General features: G+C 53.6%; 1 protein-coding gene across 1 annotated transcript; it reads left to right on the forward strand.

Moving 5' to 3' along the window:
• Positions 1-89: 89 nt before the first annotated feature.
• On the forward strand, positions 90-18021 carry poe (E3 ubiquitin-protein ligase-like protein poe). Its single transcript, XM_064681488.1, has 15 exons — positions 90-493; positions 660-754; positions 1037-1452; positions 1644-3801; positions 3860-4375; positions 4453-7052; positions 7137-10558; positions 10618-10822; positions 10881-11579; positions 11640-12404; positions 12470-13377; positions 13440-13919; positions 13984-16057; positions 16110-17706; positions 17767-18021. The coding sequence occupies exons 1-15, from the start codon at positions 375-377 to the stop codon at positions 17847-17849; spliced, it is 16137 nt and encodes a 5378-aa protein (XP_064537558.1). The 5' UTR covers positions 90-374; the 3' UTR covers positions 17850-18021.
• The last annotated feature ends 1164 nt before the right edge of the window (positions 18022-19185 follow it).

Genomic DNA, 19185 nt, shown 5'->3' on the forward strand with positions numbered 1-19185 from the left:
ATTGTACGTTATTATTTTTCAATAACAAAGTATGCGTCGCCTATTTATTTTTGTAGGTAATAGAATATTTATACTATTTGTACGCGTTATGATTTTTATCTAATGTACTTACATAAATTTAATATTTAATTTTTGTGGAAATTTGCAAATCTCTTTACCAACACTAACGGCTGTGCACGAAAGGTGTGTCACACACAACTCTCCAAAAATTATACGTCTTCCCTTTTTCGTTACATACGTAAACAAAGAATACGCCACAACAAAGGTACCGCTAAATCAAGCACCAAAGCAAGCGCACCGTTGACAGTCGCAAAGCAATCGAACTTGAAGAAGAAGAAGACGAGCAAAAAAAAAGGGACGTCAGAGTTAAAAAAATGTCGGCGCACAGCGGAGGTACGGATTGGAATTCGGTTGTAAAACCACTTTTATCAAACCGTACAAGCGCTTTAAACAAAAATGAAATATCAAATTTACTAAAAGCGATTACCAGATGGTGAGTGCATATAAAATTAATAATTAAAATTTACATTTGATGGCGAAATGGCGCAGTTGAAAATTTGCCTGCAAGGTGACTTGCAAAATTAAATATGGCGACCTGCTGTGACGAAACTTTTTAAGTTTCCCAATAAAATTTCTATTTCCAATTTGGATTTTTGCAGTGAACATGAATTTTTCGACGATGAAAGCAATTACACACAATTTTACACAGCATTTGCGGCTCTGGCAGCCGATAAGCTCATGCAAATCAAGTCAAGTAAGTATCCCCACCTCCTCGCCCCCCCTCGTAATGATTTTTTTTCTTCCCAGAATTAGCTAGAGATATGCAATTTTAACGCATGACTCATGCGGTTAGCCTTTGTTTTAAGGTGCACCCATGAATCCTATTGGTTATGTGAAAAAGTATATACATAAAAAAAAATTTATAAATATATATATATACTTATTACGGCAGCTCGCAGCTGAGTACAGGATATCTTCTAGTCGCGCATTGTTATACGTACTTATGCATTTTCTTTGTATATTTTCGTTTTCTCAGTATGCCAGACGCAAATATCACAATTGCACGATGCCAGCGCGGTGCTCATCCGTTTCATACTCTTCAGATTGCCGAAGGTGTCTGTGTATGAGATCAAATGGCTGCTGGTCGCACTGAAGATGCTGTGCGAGGGTCGCGAGAGCGTCGCCCCAGGCTCGGGCGCCACACAATTCGACTATAATGCCGTGGCAGCGATCCTGAAGAGCGCCAAGCATCCGGAATCCAACAGCAAGAGCATCGGCAGCAGCAGCAGCGTCTCCAGCAGCGGCCCCGGCACCGAAAAGGAGTCGCCCAAATCGGAGATTAAACGTTCGCGTTCAGATCTCTCAACGGTTATATTGCAACAGTTGCTGGCGCCTCTAGAGCCCGGCAAAATGACCTGGGTGCCATTGAGCGAAGAGATCAGCGATTGCACCGTAAGCAATTTATCATATTTATCCTGCAGAGGATATTATAATTGTTAGATATAAGTACACATATTATTGAGCAGGAGAAGGAGTTGAGCTAATGATCTCTCTCAGCTCATCTTTAATCTCTGGCTCGCCAAATACCACTTTTTTTTTATTTTGTCAAGTTTTCATTCACAACACAATCTTCTCTCTCGCAGGAACAACTCTTGGCAGCGAATGTCGAGTACTTTCAGGAACAGAACGGCGTGGACACGTTGCTCGATGTGGGCGTGGGCTTGCCTATACTCAATCGCTATCGCTCCAAATACCAGGAGACAATTGTGGGCGGCAAGCCGCTGTATTTGCCTTTGACCCAGTTGGAAGCCAGCGCCGTCAAGTCGGCCATGGCACATATGCTAACCGATCTGTCCATACTGGGACAGGCGCATTCGCTGATTGCGCTGCAGCCGCTGACACCGAGCCGCATCGAGAAGCTGTCGATGTGCGGCATTGCGGCGTTGTACAATGCTGTGCTGACCTCCATAGCTGCCAGTGTGCTGAGCATGTGCCAGGCCAGCGGCGGATCGCAGAAGCAGCAGCCAGCAGCTGCATCAACAAGCCAGGGCAGCGGCGGCGGCAACAGCAATCCTTCAGCTGGCGGCGGCAAGGATCACGACGATTTCGAGGAACAGGCCTGCACCATTGTGAACAAGGCGCTGGAGATCTACACGAGCATCGGCGAGATGTTCAGGGCCTCGGCACGCATGCATGTCTATCAGAATCATTTGTGCTACGGCTCCTGGTTGCTCATCAGCGGCATCCAAGGTGCCATGGGCGCATCTGGCAGCAGCAGCGCAGCGGCACAGGGGAAAACTGCTGCCAGTGCAACCGAAACTCCGACTGCCACGCCCAGTACGCCCATAGCGCGTGTTAATCTGTTCAAGGTGCAGCAAGGCTTTGGCGAGCTTAATGCGGCCATTGCCAACCACAGCATTAAGCTGCTCTCCGAGCTGATAGATGATCTGAAGATTGAATCTGCCTGCGGCACTGCATCGGCTCAGAGCGCCAGCGTGGACGTGGAGCCGGCACAATTTGATATACTGCAAAATTACACGGCCCTGCAGCGTATTGTACGCGTTCTGAACACGGCCACGTTGCATCAGCTCTTCACGTTCCTGGCAACTGTGGCCTATCGCAAGGCGTGCACCTTGAAGCGCGCCAATACCAAAGATCGCACCGAATGCGAACCGATTAGCTACTCCGATTCGACGACCTATTTCAATGATTCGCTCTCCTGCTCGGACAATTCAGAGGAGGATGATAGCGAGAGCTATTTGGGGCATTGGTTCAAGGAAACCCTGTCGCCGGAAACGCACGATGACAATGCCAATGCCCAGGAGCGTAGCGGCGAACAAAAATCTGCGCTGGTGCCCAAGCTGGACGAGCCACATGAATATCTGGACTTGGCTGCAGACATCTTCTGTTTCCTGGATCAATTTTTGGCCAATCGTCATGCCTACATGCAGCGCTATGTGAAGGCGGGCGTCAGCGATCAGCAAATGCTGCTCATGGCCAACATTATAAAAGACTTTGATCGTGATGTTATGCGTCAGGAGGCTGGTGGCAACAGCGGCGGCGGCGGCGGGGGCTCTGGTGAGGGCAACTGCTCCAATTGGCAATCGGCCATGATACGCTTCTCGGGCGCCGCAGGACGTTATATACACAACTTGATCTCGACGTCGTTGCTCTCGGAGCAGCTGCAATCAAATCTGCTGCAGCACTTGGCGATCTCACCCTGGTCCACGGACACCAACAGCTGGCCACTGCAGGTCTATCCGAGCACGTTGTCGGTGCTGGTGCAGATCCTGTTGCTGAAGCCAACGCATGAGAAGGAGGCGGCCTGCTTGTCCGTCTGGCATCGTCTGATCAACACGCTGGTCGATGGCGTCTGCTCGGCTGCCAATGCCAGCGACACGGAATTCGAGGATTTAAATATTGAACATGCGCAGCTGTTGCTCTTCCTGTTCCACTCGCTCAATCTGATGCAGAAGAAGTCCATTTTGCTGCTGACCGCCGGCGGCGTCATCCGCTGTGCCGACGTCTGTCGCGGCATCAGCGGCGAGCGCACCGTGCGCAATAGCCAGATGATGCTGCTCTCCCGTCTGCTGCTCTTCCTGGAGTATCTCATGAAGCATCTGTACAATGCGCCTCCTGAACTGCTCGATCAGGTGCGCTGGAATCTGTTCAGCGTGAGCAGCATGCCGGATACCCAAAAGATTACCGATCTTCTAAATAGTCGCACCAAGTTGACCTCCTATTGCCGCCACGACATCGAGGAAAAGTTCCGGAACTCCACTGTGGGCGACCTGACCTCAAGTAAAGAGTACTTTAATAATTAAGAGACTTTCCCACTGATAGTTCCTTTTCTTTTCAGGCATTCGTCCCACGTTTTACTCGCTGGTCACGGCAGATCCCGCTAAGCCCCACTGGGCTCAGGAGTTCAAATTGGATGGCTTAGCCTGGAATTTCATATTGTGCACGCCCGATAAACTGAAGTATCCATTGCTGGTGGATGCACTCATCGATATACTGGCCATTACGGACATGTCCGCCTACACCAAGGACAAGGACAACCTGCACAATCTGTGCGCGATGCAGTATTGCTTTAGCATTGCCTGGAAACTGCTGCTCGGCCTGCCGCCGTCCACATCGCATGTGGAATCGCTGAAAACCGAAAGTGCGCCCAATCTGCATTCGCTGCTCTGGAGCATACGCTGCCCCTTGGTCTATTCGCACTACCTGGTGGTCAATAGTCTGATCAAGCAGGGCATGTACACACAGTATGCCGAGTCCTTGTGGGCACAGGTCGGCGATCGCACCGCCGACATACGCTACAGCCTCAAACAGACCATTCTGGGCGTGGAGGCGTTCAACAAGCAGCTGAACAAAGGTATTAAAAGCAGGAAAATAATTCGATATACCATCTTTTATATTCACCATGATTAATATTAATATTTCGTCTTACAGCTTCACAAAATCCTCGTCTCTCCGATCTGATTCTTTTGGATGCGCTGGTTGCCCACATGCAGGCCGTGGCCTGGGCCGACAAGGAGGGCTTCAAGGTGCAGCGCAAGGAGAGCGACAGCGACAGCATCACATCAGAGAGTCGCGAGCGTGAGAATTCCAGCGCTGCCACCGACCCGGAGCTCTACTCCTCCAGCGAGTCCATCGATGAGCAGCAATCGAAGCTCACGGAGGACAACATACTCACGCCGGGAGAGCTGCTCGAGCGCACGCAGCTAAGCAACGAGCTGCTGCTCAAGTTGATGGACTCCTACAGTCTCATCTCGAATATTGTACGCGCCCAGATGCTGAAGCAGCTGTCCAGCAATACGCCGGAGCAGACGCTCAATCTGATAGTACCCGTGGTGAGCGACAAGCCGGCGATTATGCTGGAGCTGCACGCGGCCTTCCTCAAGCTGTTGCCCAACGAGGACAAGCAGCTGATTGCCAACGAGTGGCCCAAATGTCTGCTGGTCAACGACGAAGCCTTCAATGGCAAACAGCATCCCGTGGAACCCTACACGCTGAACGTTATCGATGCGCACATCACAGAGCTGACCAAGTCCACGACGTACTCCACGCTGCACACGCTGAAGCATTGCTTGAAGTCCATTTTGCATCTGCTGGAGCTGCTGCTGCCCTTCTGCACAGCGATTGGCGATGTGGAGACGCAGCTGAAGCCGCTGCTGATTGCCTCGATGATGGACATGCGCACCGATTATCTGCAGAGCCAGAGCGAACAGTGCCTGCGCGAGATTCTGCACGGCCTGACCAACGAGGCGCACAAGCAGCTGCTCTTCGAGCACATGATCGGACACTGTTATGACATGTTGATTGAATTTGCCGCCGAGCTGAAGCAGCCGCCGGCAACGGGAGCTGTTGCTGAGCAACAGGAGCAGCGCGCACTCTTCAATGAATCGATGTTGTTTGCCGTGCTCAAGACCATGATTAAAATGCTGGATGTGCCCACCGCTGTCCAGGCCATGCGGCACTTCTTCAAGGAGCAGCGCGCCGGCAGCTTGACCACCCTGTTGCTCTCCTTTACGGGCACAACGCTGCCGCTGAGCTATGCCCGCAAGATGCTGCAGTTTGTGGAGCGTCTGTTTGAGCAGGCGGCACAGCCGGATGCCCATTTCCAGCACGAGGAACTGGTCGACTGCTTTGCCGGCCTGGCCAGCGTGGATGTGGCGCGTCTCAAGCTTTGGCTGGCGCACATCATCTATGGACCCAATGTGGTCGGCGCCGCGGCCAACAGCAGCAGCTGCGAGGCTTCCTGCAAGCTCTTGACGAGCATTATGCAGCCCTCGAGCAGCTCGAGCAGCAATGCACAGACACCAACTAATATGGCCACCGTTTCGGCCATGCCCAGCATATCGGATCAGCTGGATGCCATGGACATTGACTATGACTGCGCGGGCACAGGCAATGCGGCGCCCAATACATCGCAGATCCTGAGTCTGTGGCAGGGCACAAATCAGCCCAATAATCAGTCCGAGGACTCCTCGCAGGCCTGCGATCAGCCAAGCGCCAGCACACAGCCGCGCAACGGCGCGCTCCTGCTGAGCTTTGTCAAATCGCTGGTGCGGGATCAGCCGGCAGCTGCTCAGCTGGCGCCGCCGCTTTTCCAGGCGCTGCTGCAGCTGGGACAAACGTTGATAACGCCGCCGCAGGATGGCTGCGATTTTGCGGACGTGCTGCAGATTATGATCACGCTGGCGGATGCAGCGCCCGCACGCGGCCATGTGGCATTGTTTAATACGACGCTACTCTGGCTGGAGCTGGCCAAGCTGCAGCTGCCGGACAAACAGTTGCGTCATGCGGAAAATGTAAGTGCTCTGTTGCGCTACCTCAGCGAGCTGCTGCAGGGCATTGGGTATCGGGGCAGCCGTCAGCATATGCCGCCCTGGGATGATGAGCTGCAGTCGGACATTGATGAGCTGTACGACGAGCTGGTGGATGACCAGCAGGAGCAGGATTCGCTGCTGGACGACTCCGATGAGGATACGCTGAACAACAAGCTGTGCACCTTCTCGCAGACCCAAAAGGAGTTCATGAACCAGCATTGGTATCATTGCCACACCTGCAACATGATCAACACCGTAGGCGTCTGCTCCGTTTGCGCCCGCGTCTGTCACAAGGGTCACGATGTCAGCTATGCCAAATACGGCAATTTCTTTTGCGATTGCGGCGCCAAGGAGGACGGCTCCTGCCAGGCGCTTAGCCGCCGTCTGCCCACCAGCGGCTGCGATGCACGCGATGGCTATGTCTCGGCTCACATGAGCCTGCTGGCCGCCGGCAAGAAGCGTCCATCGCCGCCCACACAAGTACGCAAGGATTCGCTGAGCAACGAGCGCATTGCTCTGCTCGGCAAATTGCTGGAGCCGCATCGCGAGGCACTGCAGCATCCCGATCAATGGCTGCTCGTCGTGCGCTGCATTCTCGAGTACTTTGATGTGCTGCTGCCCTCGATTCGCGAGAATTGCACTCTCTACTCGATTGTGGGCTGTCACAAGCGCGCAACGGCCGCACTGGAGCGACTGCATCAGCTGGATCAGAGTTTCCAGGTGCGTAGTCTGACCAGCATTTCATGTTGTGCCCTGCAACCATTTAAAGATGGTTTAATATTAATTGGTTTCCTTTATTTTCAGGTCACGGATCAGCTCATGTTCGCCACGCTGGGCTCCCAGGAGGGCGCCTTCGAGAATGTGCGCATGAACTACTCGGGCGATCAGGGCCAGACAATCAAACATCTCATTTCATCGGGCGTTGTGCGACGTGTCGCCTTCTGCTGCCTGTCGTCGCCACATGGCCGACGCCAGCAGCTGGCCGTGTCCCATGAGAAGGGCAAGGTTACCATATTGCAGCTGTCGGCGCTGCTCAAACAGGCGGACGCCTCCAAGCGCAAGCTGACGCTCACACAGCTCAGCTCGGCGCCCATAGCGTGCACCGTGCTCTCGCTGGCCGCCAATCCCTGCAATGAGGATTGCCTGGCCGTGTGCGGCCTCAAGGAATGCCATGTGCTGACCTTCTCGAGCAGCGGCAGCACCAATGAGCACATCGTGGTCACGCCGCAGCTGGACAATGGCAACTACATCAAGAAGGCCGTCTGGCTGCCCGGCTCGCAGACGCTGCTCGCGCTGGTCACCTCGGACTACGTGAAGATCTACGACCTCGCACTGGATGCATACAGTCCGAAGTACTATTATCTTGTTGCGGTGGGCAAAATACGCGACTGCACCTTCATGTACCAGGAGGGCGCCTATTATATGCTGACATTTGCCAGCAGCGGCTACATCTATTACCAGGCCCTGGACGAACAGAGTCTGGCCGTGCACGGTGACTTTTATGTGACCAATACGCTGGAGCTGAGCCATCATCATATCAAGGATGTCAACGGGCAGGTGGGCGGCGGCGGTGTCTCCATTTACTACTCGCATGCGCTGCAGTTACTCTTCTATAGCTATGCCTCTGGTCGCAGCTTTGTCTCGCCGCTGACGAACGTCAATCAGGGCGTCAAGGGCATCTATCATCTGGACACCAATTCGGCAGTTAGTAAATCCTCATCGAAGGGTCCGCTCCAGCCGCTGGTGCAGTGGACCGAGGTCGCCGGCCATCCCGGCCTCATCTATGCCAACATGCAGACCTCAAATAATCCAATTATATTAATGCTCACGCCGGAGCTCATCTACATGCAGGAGATCAAGGCGCAGTCGGCCAAGTCGCGCATCATGGACGTGGTCGGCATACGTCATTCCGTGGCCGGCACCGAGAAGACCACGCTGCTGCTGCTCTGCGAGGACGGCAGCCTGCGCATCTTCTCTGCCCAGCCGGAGCACACCAGCTTCTGGCTGTCGCCGCGCGTCCAGCCGCTGGGCAATCAGCTGTACTCCGCCACGCTGCTGGCCAAAAGCGGCAGCTCCCTGTCCGCCACGAGTCCCAAATCGAGCAAGCCCAACAAGTTGCCACGTAAATCTGGTGGCGGTGCTTCGGGCAATGCTCCAGGTGCTGCTGGAGTCGGAGCTGGAGCTGGTCAGCAAAAGCAGTTGACATCGGGCGGCGTTCCCGTTTTCCCCATTGATTTCTTCGAGCACTGCAACATGCTGGCCGATGTGGAGTTTGGCGGCAACGATCTGCTCCAGATATACAACAAGCAAAAGCTGAAGACACGTCTCTTCTCCACGGGCATGTTCGTGGCCAGCACCCGGTCCAATGGCTTTACGCTGGAGGTGCTCAACAATGATCCCAATGTCGTTATGGTGGGCATACGCGTCCTGCTGGGCACACAGGATGCTCAACGCGCACCGCAATCCGTGAGCATATTGGGACGCACGGTGGCCACGCCCGTGCGCCGGGCACGCTGGTTCGATATACCGCTAACCCGCGAGGAGATGCTGCAGTCGGATAAGCTGCTCAAGGTGTGCTTTGCCAAGTCTCAGGATCCGGAGCATGTCACCCTGCTCGACTGCATCGAGGTGTACGGCAAGTCCAAGGAGCTGGTCGGCTGGCCGGACGACAGCGAGGAGCTGCCGGCCACAGCGGGCAACGCCAGCACGGCCGCAGCCGTTGCCTTGCCCGCCAGCGCGGCCAATTTCGGCGAAGGCTTCAATAGCATCACCCAACTGGATCGCATGTGCACCCATCTGCTGGAGGTGCTCGACTGTGCGCTCAATTTACTCGGCAATGGCGGCGCCGTCGCGCTGGCCATGCGCCAGAAGGCCATCAAGACGGCGAGCGCCTTGCTGCTGCTGCCCACACCGAATCCCGTGCAGACACAGGCACGCTATGTCCTGGCCACATTGTACGGCAGCCGTGGTGCCTATCATGCCTACAAGGATAGCGTTCTGCTGCAATTTGTGCACGGCGAGCTGCAGGCAACGCAGCCGAAACTGACGCAGCTGGACACGCTGCAGGAAATCGATCCGGAGGCCTTCTATCGCCTGATACTGCTCGTGCGCGGCATTGCCAACGCCCGTCCGCAATCGCTGGCCAAGATCTGCGCCGAGTGCAGCTACGATATTGTGCCAGCCCTGATGGCCATGGTGCTGGAGCTGCATAAGGTGACGCCGGCGCTGGATGAGCCCACGAATATTGTGCGACGCGGTCTCTGCCAGACGGAGACGATTGTCCACTGCCTGGTGGAGATTATGTACGGATTTGCGCTGGCCGATGCCAGTCAAGTGGGTCGCATGACCAAGTACTTCATTGAGCTGCTCAAGCACGACGCGAGCGTGATTAGTCACAGCGCCAAGGAAGCGCTCATTCTGCTGCTCAGTCCGCGCATGAAGCGCCGCAAGGTGGCCATTGTGACCACGCCGCCCGCCTGCTCGACGCCCACGCCGTCGGCCTCGGCCATCAGCAGCCACAATTTGAGCGCTTTGCAGGGCGCCGCCTCGCAGGCGGCCAGCGATATAATTGAGGAGGCCGCCGCAGCGGCTGTAGATGCCTCCGCTGGCGCTGGCGTTGATGCTCTGCTGGATGCGGATGCAGCGGGCGTTAATCAGCAGCAGCAGCAACGACAGCAGCAGATGCTCAATCTGGAGGCCTTCATGGGCGGCGGCTTTCCGCGACTGCTCGGCCTGCCCGAAGACGCCGACGACGAGGCCATCATGGACATTGCCATTGCGCTGAGTCTGCAGCAGCACGGCGGCGATGCGAATGCGCTGCAATCCCTGCAGCAGGGCCTGGCCAATTTGCAGGGCATACGCCTGGCGGCGGCGGCCACGGCCAATGCTGCGGCCAGCGGCGATGCAGCCGGCTCCGATGATGATGAGGGCTCCAATGTGGCCACAGATGGCTCCACGCTGCGCACCTCGCCCGCCGAACCGGCGGGCAGCGGTGGCTCCGAGAGCGGCGGCAGCGGAGTCGAGAGCATTGGCGGCACCTCGGCGCGCAGCAGCAACTTTGGTGATCATGCGAATGCCTCGCCGCCGCGCCAGAGCAAGGATCAGGAACAAGAACAAGAACAGCCGGGCACAAGCAGCGGCTGCGTCGCAGCACTCAGCGCCATGAGCAGCAGCGAGGACAACGAGATCAACGAGGACGAGAAGCTGAGCAAGCTGCACGATCTGAGGTAAGTCAAGAAATCGAATTAATAAATTAACTTAACTAACTTTAATCAATCCCCAACAGAATCGCCGTGCTGGAGAGCATCATCGAGCATCTAGGCACGTTTGATCTGTGCAATGGCCTGCAGGCTATTCCGCTCATTCAGGTCATCCTGATGCTGACCACGGATCTGAATGGCAACAACGAGCGGGATCAACAGGTGCTGCAGGATCTGCTCGCCGCGCTCGTCGAGTACGTGGAGATTGGCAAACGTGGCACAGCCACCAAGGTGAGAGCAAATCCTTTTGATAAATCCCAACATAAATTGAACTTTCCACTTTCTGCAGATGGAGACCAAGTGCCCCGGCAACGAGGTGCGTCTGGCGCTGCTCTCGCTGTTCGGCGTCATGATGGGCAAAACCAAGTCCAAGCAGACGGGTACCACATCGCCGCCGCATCAGTTCAAGGACAACAGCTCGTTTGTGGCCAGCACCACGGCGAATGTTCTGAGCAAGAGCGGCGCCTTTGTCTATGCCCTGGAGGCGCTCAATACGCTGCTTGTGCACTGGAAGCAGGTGCTCGGTGATCCGTATGCTGCCGGCGGCACGGGAGTTGCTCAGCCGGCCAGCGGCAATGCGTCCGGCACGGGCGCAGGCACAGCGGGACAGCTATTGAAGCCCATCAAGCATGGACCCAAGCCGGACATATCGATACTCATACCGCACAATTATTTGAAAAACTATCCGGACATATTCGAGTCGTATGATGCACTGCTCACGGAGATTATTGTGCGTCTGCCGTATCAGATTCTGCGCCTGAGCAGCGCCCATCCGGACAACTATGACAGCGGCTTCTGCGAGGCGATGACCTTTACGCTCTGCGAGTACATGATGCTCAATCTGAATGCGCTGCTGCGTCGCCAGGTGCGCAAGCTCCTCATGTACATCTGCGGCAGCAAGGAGAAGTTCCGCATGTATCGCGACGGACATTCGCTGGATGCACACTTCCGTGTGGTCAAACGCGTCTGCAGCATTGTCAGCACCAAGGTAAGTGCCAGTTCTTTAGATGATTAGCAGCATTTTATATATATTTTATTTTTCCTGCAGAACGGCGCTCCGTATAACGCCAATCCGCCGCTGCTCAGCTACGATGCGCTGGTGGAGCTGACGGAGCATTTGCGCACCTGCCAGGAGATCAGCCAAATGCGCACCGGCAATTGGCAAAAGTTTTGCGTGGTCCACGAGGATGCCCTGGCCATGCTAATGGAGATCGCCTGCTACCAGCTGGACGACGGCGTCTCGCCCATCATTATTCAGCTGCTGCAAGCAGCTGTCTGCAATATACCCCAGCCCATGGCCGGCATCAAGCAGCAGCAGCAGCAGCAATCGCAGCAGGCCTCGACCAGCAGCAAGCTGCGCGGCGACCGCGAGAAGAGCGAGGATACGGATACCGCGTACTACTCCAAATTTGATCCGGCCCAGTGCAGCACATTTGTCCACCAGATCTTTCGCTATGCCAGCGATGCGCTCATCATACGCTTTGTCCGCATCTTTCTGCTGGAGAACAATGTGAGTCAGTTGCGCTGGCAGGCGCACTCCTTCATGACGGGTCTCTTTGAGCATGCGAACGAGCGTCAGCGCGAGAAGCTGCTCAGCATCTTCTGGAATCTGTGGCCCCTGGTGCCAAGCTATGGTCGTCGCACGGCACAGTTTGTTGATCTGCTCGGCTATCTGACGCTTAGCACGCGCAGCATTACGGACCGTTTGCCGGAGTTTGTGTCCCGTGCAGTCGAGGTGCTGCGCCAGCAGAACGAGCTGCTCTGCAAGCATCCCAATGCGCCCATCTATACCACGCTGGAGTCCATACTGCAGGTGAGTGCTGGCAGGAATATATTCCAAATAAATACTCATCAAATCTTTGTCAATTTCCCTGCCAGGTGAACGGCTACTACCTGGAATCGGAGCCGTGTCTGGTGTGCAACAATCCGGAGGTGCCCATGGCGAATATTAAGCTGCCCTCGGTCAAGTCGGACTCCAAATACACGACCACCACCATGATCTACAAGCTCGTGCAGTGCCACACCATTTCGAAGCTAATTGTGCGCATTGCCGATCTCAAGCGCTCCAAGATGGTGCGCACCATCAACGTGTACTACAACAATCGCAGTGTTCAGGCCGTTGTCGAGCTCAAGAATCGTCCGGCGCTCTGGCACAAGGCACGCTCCGTCTCCCTGCAGTCGGGCCAGACGGAGCTGAAGATTGACTTCCCGCTGCCGATCACCGCGTGCAATCTGATGATCGAGTTCGCTGACTTTTACGAGACGGTCAGCGGTTCCAGCGAGAATTTGCAGTGTCCACGCTGCAGTGCAGCGGTGCCAGCGTATCCGGGCGTCTGTGGCAACTGCGGCGAGAATGTGTTCCAATGCCACAAGTGCCGCGCCATCAACTACGACGAGAAGGATCCGTTCCTGTGCCATTCGTGCGGCTTCTGCAAGTATGCCAAATTTGACTTCAGCATGTATGCGCGCGTCTGTTGCGCCGTGGATCCCATCGAATCCGCCGAGGATCGCGCCAAGACTGTGCAGCTGATACATAGCTCGCTGGAGCGTGCCGATCGCATCTATCGCCAGCTGTTGACCAACAAGCAGATGCTCGAGCTGCTCATCCAAAAGGTGGCCGAGCATCGCAGCAGCGATCGCCTTGTCGAGGACAATATGGGCAGCGTGCACAGCACCTCGCAGGTGAACAAGATCATACAGCTGCTCGCCCAGAAATACTGCGTCGAGTCGCGCACCAGCTTTGAGGAGCTAAGCAAGATTGTGCAAAAGGTCAAGGCCTGCCGCAGGTGAGCTCCCACTTTATCCAATCCCAAGGATTATCTTCATTTCAATTGTCTCTTTCCATCAGCGAACTGGTTGCCTATGACCGCCAGCAGCAGGATCAGCCGGTAGTTAGTCTGCCCTCGGGTGCCGAATCGAATCATACCACGAATCGCTGCTACGGCTGCGCCCTGGCCTCCACCGAGCAGTGCCTCACTCTGCTGCGCGCCATGGCCTACAACTATGACTGTCGCGTCGGGCTCTACAGCCAGGGTCTGGTCAGCGAGCTGGCCGAGCACAATTTGCGTCGTGGCACGCCTCAAATCCAGGAGGAAGTACGCAATCTGCTCGTCGTGCTGACCAAGGACAATGCCGAGGCCTGCATGCACCTACTGCAGCTGGTCACAACGCGTGTTAAGAATGCCCTGATGGGCGCTATACCTTTGATTAGCCTGGAGGCGGCTGTGCATCAGGAGATGACGCTGCTGGAGGTGCTGCTCGGCCAGGATGACGTCTGCTGGGAGTACAAGCTGAAGGTCATCTTTGAGCTGTTTATCAGCAACTGTCGGTGGGTCGCCTGAAGTCCTAAAGATTTTATCTGTATAATAATATTTACCTTTTCCTTCAAATAGTTTGCCACGTGGTCCTGTTACTTCGGTGCTGCATCCCTGCCTGCGCATCATGCAGAACCTGATTTGCCCCGCTTTGCCGAGCAATAAGAACAACAATAACCAACCGCAGCAGCAACAACAACAACAACAACAGCAGCAGCAGCAGCAGCAGCAGCAACAACAGCAGCAGCAGCAACAGCCACAGCAGCCTTTGGGTCCCACGGAGCTGTGCAGCATCAAGCTGCTGGAGGGCAACACGATCGATTATCGCGCCTGGCTCAGCTCCGATCGCAATCATGAGTACAGCGCCTGGAGCAGTCGCATGCCCACCAACAAGTATCAGCGCCAGGAAGGCGGCAAGCAGCAGCAGCAGCCGCAGCAGCGGATCAGCAGCAACAACAACAGCAACAAGCAACAGTCGCAGGTGGGCGATGCACCACCTGTCAAGGGCGGGCGACGTGCTGAGGTGCGCGCCGCCTTTTTGGGCGAGAAGTATGCACATCGCTGGCGCCAACAGGTGCTGGACAAGGAGAAGGTCATCAAGCCGCTCGTATTCAACGCAAAATGGATACAGCCGCTGCTCTTCAATGCGAACTCGCGCTTCGGCCGCCAGCTGGCCTGCTCGCTGCTCAGCGGCCTGTGCCGCACCAGCGAACGGAAGCAGCAGGCGCTCAACATGCTCACCGGCTTCCTCAGGCATGTGGGCGAGGCGGGCGAGGCGAGCGCCGAGTACTTGACCCTGTATCGCAGTGTGGCCACCGAGACGCCCTGGCTGCAATATCTGGTGTTGCGCGGCGTCCTCGGCGAAATCTCCCAACTGCTGGCGGTGGAAATTGGTAAAATACATCGCATGGAGGAGCATTCGTTGTCCTCGGATCTGTCGCTGGGCTATGCGTTGCGGCAGTATGTGGAGCTGCTTTGGCTGTTCCTCGAGTGCCCGAACATCAGGCGCACCTACAAGACGCGTCTGTTGGGTCCTGTGCTGGAGAGCTATTTGGCATTGCGCAGTCTGGTCGTGCAGCGCACGCGTCTGATCGATGATGCCCAGGAGAAGCTGCTGGAAATGCTGGAGGAGATGACCAGCGGCACCGAGGAGGAGACGCGCGCCTTTATGGAGATACTCATCGATACGGTGGAGAAGACGCGCATGAATGACATCAAGACGCCGGTCTTTATATTCGAGCGTCTCTACTCGATAATACATCCCGAGGAGCACGATGAGAGCGAGTTCTATATGACGCTGGAGAAAGATCCGCAGCAGGAGGACTTCCTGCAGGGACGCATGCTCGGCAATCCGTATCCCTCCAGCGAGGTGGGCCTCGGTCCATTAATGCGCGATGTGAAAAACAAAATCTGCACCGACTGCGAACTGATTGCCCTGCTGGAGGATGACAACGGCATGGAGCTGCTGGTGAACAACAAGATCATTAGCTTGGATCTGCCCGTCAAGGATGTGTACAAGAAGGTGTGGCTGGCCGAGGGCGGCGATCGTGATGCCATGCGCATTGTCTATCGCATGCGCGGACTGTTGGGCGATGCCACCGAGGAATTCGTGGAGACATTAAACAACAAGAGCCAGGAGCAGGTCGACACCGAGCAGCTGTATCGCATGGCCAATGTGCTAGCCGATTGCAATGGACTGCGCGTCATGCTGGAGCGCATCGGCAGCCTGCAGCGCATTTCGCGCCAGCGTGAACTCATCCAGGTGCTGCTCAAGCTGTTCCTCATCTGTGTGAAGGTGCGTCGCTGCCAGGAGGTGCTCTGCCAGCCGGAGGTTGGCGCCATCAACACCCTCCTGAAGGTGCTGCAAATGTGCTTGCAATCGGAAAACGATTCCATACAATCGGCCGTCACCGAACAGCTGCTCGAGATTATGGAGACCATCTTGTCCAAGGCAGCCAGTGATACGCTCGACTCCTTCCTGCAATTCTCGCTGACCTTTGGCGGGCCGGAATATGTGAGCGCATTGATCTCCTGCACCGATTGCCCGAATGTCCGCAATAATCCTTCCGTGCTGCGTCATCTTATACGCGTCCTGGCGGCGCTCGTCTACGGCAACGAGGTCAAAATGGCGCTGCTCTGCGAACATTTCAAGGTGAGGAGGTTTTAGCTATTCCCATTTATCATTACTTATTGTTTGCTCCTAGCACACCCTGGACTTTAATCGCTTTGACAACGAACGCACCACCGAGGAAGAGTTTAAGCTGGAACTTTTCTGCGTGCTGACCAATCAGATCGAGCACAACTGCATTGGCGGCACTCTGAAGGATTATATTGTGGGCCTGGGCATTGTGGAGCGCGCCTTGGCCTATATCACGGAGCACGCGCCGTGCGTGAAGCCCACCCTGCTGCGCACCGACTCCGATGAGCTGAAGGAGTTCATTTCGCGTCCGAGCTTGAAGTATATTCTGCGCTTCCTCACCGGCCTGGCCAATCATCATGAGGCCACACAGCTGGCCATTAGCAAGGACATAATACCGATTATACATCGCCTGGAGCAGGTGTCCAGTGACGAGCATGTCGGCAGTCTGGCCGAGAATCTGCTCGAGGCGCTCAGCACAGATGCGGCGACGGCTTCGCGCGTTCAACAGGTGCGCGATTTTACGCGTGCCGAAAAGAAACGCCTGGCGATGGCCACGCGCGAGAAGCAACTGGATGCCCTGGGCATGCGCACCAACGAGAAGGGCCAGGTGACGGCCAAGGGCTCCATACTGCAGAAGATCGAGAAGCTGCGCGACGAGACGGGCCTCACCTGTTTTATTTGTCGCGAGGGCTACGCCTGCCAGCCGGAAAAGGTGCTGGGCATCTATACGTTCACCAAGCGCTGCAATGTCGAGGAGTTTGAGCTGAAGTCGCGCAAAACCATCGGCTACACCACCGTCACCCACTTTAATGTGGTGCATGTGGATTGTCACACCTCGGCCATACGGTTGACCCGCGGTCGCGACGAATGGGAACGCGCCAGCCTGCAAAATGCGAACACACGCTGCAACGGACTGTTGCCCCTTTGGGGTCCGGCTGTGGGTGAGGCGGCCTTTTCCGGCTGCATGACCCGTCACAGCAGCTACATGCAGGAGAGCACCCAACGTTGCGACATCTCCTATGCCAGCAGCGTGCACGATCTGAAGCTGTTGCTGATGCGTTTCGCCTGGGAGCGTAGCTTCCATGATGATGCCGGCGGCGGTGGCCCCCAATCCAATATGCACTTTGTGCCCTACCTGCTCTTCTATGCGGTCTATTTGCTGCTCTCCTCTCGATCTGCTGCACGGGACAGCAAAACGCTGCTTAACTATTTAACGTCAGCGCCATCGGACAAGTGGCTGGAGTGCGGCTATGAGGTGGACGGACCACTCTACATGCTAACCATATCCCTCTCCCTGCACAGTCGCGAGTTGTGGAACAAGCACAAGCTGGCGCATTTGAAACATTTGGTGGCTGTGGCTCAGGCGCGCCATGTATCGCCATCGGTGCTGTGCAAGGCGCTGCTGTCGCCGGCGGATCGACAGGCCAAAGAGTATAGCGTATATAAGCCGTTCCTTATGATGTGGGCGCTGGTCGATTTGATGTACAACACGCTCTTCAGGACGGTCAGCACCGTCAAGGAGGAGGACTGGCCCGCATCCCTATTTGAGTATATACGCAAAAATGATGAGGCCATGCTCGACTATACGGATCGCATACTGCAAACCTTTACCAAGGAGTTTTTGCCCTGCACCTCATTTGGCGAGTTCTGCGATGTGGCGGGTAAGTTGCGGCCTTTACAAATACATGGATTTCCATTATATAAATATCTCTTTCTTTTAGGTCTATTCGATCTGATCGAGCAGCCGGACAGCTTCATTGAGGAGGTGCTCGGCTCGCTGCCCACCACAACCAGCTCTAGTTAGATTCAAATGCAGTTCTCATCATATTTAAAGAAATTGATACCCCAACTAAACACTAATCAGGATTAGCTGCCGCTATCCGTTTATAAGCGTATATCTATCTATATGCATATACTTATATATTTATCACCTAAAACTATTTAATCAAATAAAATTATTCGTTTGCACAATGAAAGCACACACGCTTTATGCATATTATTCATATGAATTATCATAACTTTATTTTTGAAACACGAAAAACGAAAACTAATCGTTATATAAATACAAAATAATACACAATTATTTATATATATATATATATATTGCAAAAAGGGGGGACGTACGCAGCTACCAAATAATTCGTTTGTAAATATCAATCCGTATACTTAATTACAATTTCAGTTCTAAAAATTTATGCTAATTTTGTTAAACGCAAAAGTATAAAAAACAAAGTACAGTAGTCGAGAAGAGAGAGAACTTTTAAAAATTATATTGAACTTTTATATATTTTTCTTTAAGTTCTTACTATGAGAAACTATAAATTTTAATTTATAAAAAACCATTAAATTGGTCTAAAAAAGTTATTAAAATTGCATGAATAATTTAATTCATTAAAATTAAATTTTTTTTCTGGCAAAATGAGACTTCTAGAAATTGGAATATTTATGAAATTAGGCTCTACTCTGCGACTACTGTAATTTAAATAACAATATTACAAAAAAAATATGTAAAAATAAGGAGAGAGCTATAATTTAAAGCGAAAAATTTGTTACAACCTTTTGGTCACTCGAGTGTTTTTTGTTTTGATAAGAGTATCTAAGTGTGTTTTCGAGGTGAAAATATAGAATCACTGAGATAATGTTTTGTTCGATAGTCGTTTATGTTGTTGTTGTGTTTAAACATAACGAGTGTATAGTAGAGAGAGCGCTGGGGTAGTACGTAGTACATAAATACATAGTTTTGTTTGTTTTATTGTATGCTTAAATTAATATATAGGTACGTAGGTGCAAAAAGTGCGAGAGCTGTCGTTAAATTAAACTAAATTGAGCAAATGCCAACCATCAACCGAGAGAGAAAGAAAGAAATACATATACAAAAAACAAAAAAAAAAAAACAGAATAACATAATACTCTTTATACAAGAAATAATCGTAATACCTTAAACCAATAGCATAGAAAATATCATAGTTAGAGATTCGTTTTCGTATTCGTTTAAATGTTTCACCAAACTGGGAACTGGGCGGGGGGGGGGGGGGGGGGGGACACATTTAGTAGTAAATACATTCATGCACACATATAATACGTATCTGTTGTTAATTGTTATTATCTTTTATCATTTATCTATACTGTAGTTTGCTCTT

Source organism: Drosophila montana, unplaced genomic scaffold (assembly GCF_035044405.1).
Source record: "Drosophila montana isolate Dmon_TW-CO22-7 unplaced genomic scaffold, ASM3504440v1 contig_1407_1, whole genome shotgun sequence".
NCBI lineage: Eukaryota > Metazoa > Arthropoda > Insecta > Diptera > Drosophilidae > Drosophila > Drosophila montana.